General features: G+C 32.4%; 1 protein-coding gene across 1 annotated transcript; it reads left to right on the forward strand.

Annotated features, from left to right (window-relative positions):
- The first annotated feature begins 881 nt into the window (after positions 1-881).
- On the forward strand, positions 882-3,895 carry LOC134239079 (heavy metal-binding protein HIP-like). Its single transcript, XM_062721239.1, has 3 exons — positions 882-895; positions 2,117-2,271; positions 3,488-3,895. Exons 1-3 carry the CDS (start codon positions 882-884, stop codon positions 3,886-3,888), a joined length of 570 nt encoding a protein of 189 aa, XP_062577223.1. The 3' UTR covers positions 3,889-3,895.
- Positions 3,896-5,494: the final 1,599 nt, after the last annotated feature.

Consider the following 5,494-nt stretch of genomic DNA (forward strand, 5'->3'; position numbering starts at 1 on the left):
CACGCTGTCGTTTTCACTCATTTTTCAAAATATAGAGTGCCCTTTGAGTACTAAGCTTTTTTTTTCGTCAAACGTTTCTTGAAAACAGTGTAAACTATTCCCGATATGATGTCTATCAAATTTGTTATGTGTCTTAAAGTCAATCCTACATCATTGAAATTTGGCAAACAGTACATAAGTTGTTATAATTTTTTGTTGGCAAGGATGGTACCTATTTTTGATACCTATAATATATATTTTTATCATTGAAATCCACCTGCTCATTTGTCTATGAAACAGGCATTGATTGCTGTAAATGTCACATATATCAGTGAATATTTCTTTGGAATTTTAACGAGTTTTCTACAACTTTGGTGAAGCTTTTAGTTTCACCCTAATTTGCCAATTCTTTACCATTCATTTATAATGCAATGTCTCGAATAGCCCTTGTTTCCCAGCTTCTCACAATGAAACTATGTGATGAAAAGTGGTCACATAAACTGTTATAAATACATTAAAGATTCAATTCAGATACAGTTCAGGACATTCAGGACATTATTTATTGAACTGCCCTCGTACCTACAACCTATTGAAATGTCATTCTTATTTTTTCAAAGTGATTGCTAAAGGCGTGCACACTTGGAATATGCATGATATTGATTACGATTAATTTCTCTGAGGTCATCATGAAATCCTTTATTAATCTCTGGTCCAGCTATCATTTACCTTCTACCTGAAAAAAGGTGATTAGTCACTAGTAATGAAAGCAGTTTTTTTGTCATTCGTGATATATGCAATCTTAATTATTGTATGTATATGATCTATGGGAATAACAGAGAACAAATTTTTGGTGAAAATACTGAATAGAAATCAAGTTCAAAGGTCCATCGGAACAATACAAAATGGAGAGCATTCGGTAAATGCGGCGTCTAAAAACATCAACGTGGAATCAAGTGACAAGGTGGAGTAAATCTGTTGATCGGTCACACCTGCCGCGTGCTCCTTGTCTTGATCTGGAAACGGAAAAATCCATAAAAATTAGTCGATTAACAACTTGCTATAAAAGTCAGAGAAAATAACCTCATGACCTCTTTTTGAAAACTCATTAAAGCCTTATCAATTTTTTAAAATGATATATTATATAACGAAATCACAATTTCTTTATATCGAGAGTATACATAATTTCCTATAGATCCTACACGTAGGTCTGAAATGTGATTTAAAGAATTTAATCTGTAAAGGAAATTAATATTTGTTCAAACTTTAAACAAATTTATGTTTTATCGCTATCAGAAATCGCTTAAACAAATTTTATTTAAGAACTTAAATAATACTTGATTAAAAATCAGCACTAATTTTTATTCAAAGCTATTTTATATCTACGAGTGTAAATTATTGAATTTTATCGTACTAGTCTTTTGTCTTGCATTGTTTTCATATCAAAGATAGTATATGTATATTAAAATATAATAGGTAAAATAAATACAATATATGTACAAGTATCTTCTGCATGTGTAAATTTATATATATGTAATTAATGGAAAAAGTGACTTATAGGTCCAATGGGTCAAGTACAGATTCAGTTTGACGTATTTTGTTTACAATGTAAATTGAAATGTCTATAAGCACAATGTCTCTATAATAAATGATTACTTACTTACTTAGTATATATACACTGTGTTACATTTACTCTAAGACATGAGTAAAATTCCTACATTAAAAGAAATAATAATAAAAAGATTATTTAGCAATGAGGCACTTAGACTTAATATTCACAATAACTGAGTGAACATTGCGAAACAAATAAAAAGAAATTTTTTTATATAAGTTTTGATTTTCACATATTATATTATTGAAATAATATATCATGACAGTCAAAATCAATATATAGCAGTATATTTCAACTTATATTACATTTTAATGTCCTTAGATATATAAACATACAATATATAAAGAGTACTTGAAATTTGATTGAAAGAAGGAAAATCTTGTACAATCTACTAGGAAAATCTGTTTGAGAAGCAATGTACACGTGAGTCTTTTTTTCATACATTTAAAACCTTATGATTTTTTTTTAAATTGAACAATTTCAATGGATCACTGATAAATTTAAGTAATTATTTCAATATTGTAACAGATACCAGTTTTTGAAGCTGTTTTTTGTAAGTCTCCTGCTCTCTGGGGCGAATGCAGAATCAGGTACAAAAGCTTTCCTGAAGAAATTCAACACGTATAATGAAGTGTGTCGTGGAATGGGCTTCAAGGGAAATAACTGTAATGGGCGTGAAAGAGGTAACATGTTTGTCAATAAACAAAATGATAAGCAGGCACGCAGGGACGGGGTGGGGACTTGTTTTTTAAGCATTAATTCAACCTTTATAATGTTGACACCTCGCCCATATTTTGTTAAAGTAATGTCTATGCAGAGTAATGTGATAATGTATGAATAAAATTTGGTTAAAATTGGAACACACACCCTCCCTCCCCCTGCAAGGATTTTGGAGTACTTTCTTTGTTTTTTTTTGTAGGGGGCACCCCTTTTTCAGGTAAGATAAAAAAGATATTCGCCCCCTTTCAAAAACGATACAACGTGTCTTATGTGCAAAAATTTGATTTATTTATAATGAAAAATATCCTGGGAGTATAAACTGAGAATCAATTTTTCTGGGATTTTGTCTATTTTTTTTTTCTAAAAATTGTTTATTTCGAAAGAGTTGGTTCTGAACCAAATTCGCAATATCAGCATGGAATGCATTGCCTACTGAGATTAGAAACCTTGACACTGTAAATGCTTTCAAAAAGAGACTCTCTAAAGGTGATTTTCCCTTAAAATATTTTTCTTATGGCGACAAAAAAAATGAATTCACTTTTAACCAGAATGAGACACAATGTTAGCCTCCTTAAGTCAGATCTGTTTAAGTTTAGACTTTCAGACATTACTCAGTGTTCTTGTGGATATATCAATGAAAACACTGAGCATTCCTTCCTCTTTTGTAAAAATTACAGAGAAATAAGAACAGAATTATTTCATACTATAGAAAATAACAAAGGAGAAATAGACCTTGACAAAATTCTTTTTGGGAATCCAAACTTGGGTCAACAAAATAATATTAATATTGTTAAAGCCGTACATAAGTATATTTAAAATTCGAAAAGATTTTTTGAATAGCAGACGTAACCATTCTGTATCCTTTACATCCCCTTCCCCATCTTTCGTTGCACTCCTATTCCCTTCCTTTCTTAGCTCTCTGCACCCTTTTTTCTTTTTGAATTGTAGATTTGTTTGTTGTTCATCATGTGTATATAAATTTGTTTTTTTTGTTTGTGTTGGAGAGGACATTCTAAGTTGGAAAAACTTGTGTCTGATCCAATTGATTATATCAAAAAAATATGTTTAAACCAAACAAAATTCAAATCCTCTGAAAAAACTGAATTTTAAATATTAAAATGAACTTATAAATAAACTGCATGACACAAACATTCACATTAGCATTATTTCCACCCATAGATATTATCTCATTTCATGCCCGAATGGCAAGTAATCTGCAGAACCTCGGAAGTAATGCCGTAGTGGTATTTGGAAAAGTTACAGAAAATTCTGGATCCGCCTATAATAGTAAGACAGGGATATTCACGGCGCCTCAGGATGGAATCTATTCATTTACATGGACCATTCTGACACACCGTGGGAAGACGTTTAATACAAATATTGTTCTCAATGATAAAAGTAATACCATTGGATACAACTATGCAGACGGAAAGACTGGAAGTAATACTTACTCATCAGGATCAGCCACGACAATTATAAAAATGAAGAAGAATGACAAGGTCTGGATAAAAACGTATGCAGGACAAGGGGAATACGCTGATGGTTATTGGTCCTCGTTTTCTGGTTTTAAGTTGTCGTGATTTTAAACGGAATTATAAAATAAATTTCATATGCTTGGACTTTGTAGAAGTTTTTCTGGATGAAGAAAGATGAACCTATCATTTCTGATGCTGGTAAATTTAATCCAAGATCAAAATTAAACCTTGAAAGATTTATTGATCCTGTTTCAGAACTCCACAGCAGCATGTTTTTCTTTCAAACTAAGCTCCACACAACAATTACAAGTGAGGTCAAGGTTATATGAAAGGTCAAGGTTGATAAATGTTAAGTTGAAATACTTTTATTTTTATGTATTAGCAGATGAGGTTTGATAAAAATATCTTCCATAATTTTCAAAACTGATCTGTAGCACTCATTCAATCAAGAAAATGAGGTCAAGGTCAAGAAAACAATTTATTTGAGACAAATAGATACTCATTTTAAAAAATTGACATGAAGGTTAAAAGAATGCTCAAAAGCAAACAATGTTGATGCATTTAAAAAGTTCTCATCATATATATCAGCATATGAAATTAATATTGAAAATATCTTGAATCGTTTTTTGAAACTGTTACAGAAGACGTATGTACAGAACATATTCATGGCACGAGAGGAAAAAAAATAGCAGTATAGATTTATTACTTTTTCTTACTAATCAATATAATTGTAGCGGACAGTATATAGGGAACTTATACTGCCTCGCCAGTGAGCTAGCTTTTCTGGTGATGCGGTAGAGTCTCCTTCTATTTCAGGCAAGTTTAGTAACGGCGAGCCTGTTTATCCCTTGGATGGGTGACCGCTTCATGTTACAAAATTGGTGGCAGCGATGTGACTCTGGTTGACTGGTGTACTGCTTCAGGAAGTCTTAGAGCTAGGACTTAGTGTCTATTTACAGACTTCGTGTCTGTCGACGGCAGTGGTTGCCGTATCTGAAGTCAGGTTCCGACCTACTTCAGGAAGCTCTAAGACTAGGACTTTGTGTCCAAGTACGGACTTCGTGTCCGGGAACGGTATTGGTTGCCATAGCTGAAGAGGCCCAGATACTCAGAGAGAACTCATGCTAAGCTTCGGGTCGAAGCTTCGCTGAGCGGGGGGAGTTGTAGCGGACAATATATAGGGAACTTATACTGCCTCGCCAGTGAGCTAGCTTTTCTGGTGATGCGGTAGAGTCTCCCTTTATTTCAGACAAGTTAAGCAACGGCGAGCCTGTTTAACCCTTGGATGGGTGACCGTTTCACGTTACATAATAAACTGCACAGATAAATAAATGACAAATCAATATATGTTAAATGAATTTACTAAATATCACTCATAGTCAATGGTATATCAACTTTTTATGCAAAAAAGAGTTGTGCATGTTATGATTATTATTTGAAAATACGTGCCACATGTATATAAGTTTTATAAATAAACACAGTCATATTTAAATTATTTTAATATGAAGTAAGCGTCTACCGCATTCCTTGGTTAAAGAAAAAACATATCAATTATACACTCACATCATCTAATTATTATATCTATACTGCAATCTTAACATCCTATTGTCGTCCAACATGCCATCACGGACCATGATTTGGACAAAACTAATTCATAAGTTCAAAAGGAATTATATTATTTTTTAAGTTCTATGATTCTTTTTCAGATTTT

This window comes from Saccostrea cucullata, unplaced genomic scaffold (genome assembly GCF_032062105.1).
Source record: "Saccostrea cucullata isolate Sc308-1 unplaced genomic scaffold, CSIRO_AGI_Scuc_v1 ctg1958, whole genome shotgun sequence".
NCBI lineage: Eukaryota > Metazoa > Mollusca > Bivalvia > Ostreida > Ostreidae > Saccostrea > Saccostrea cuccullata.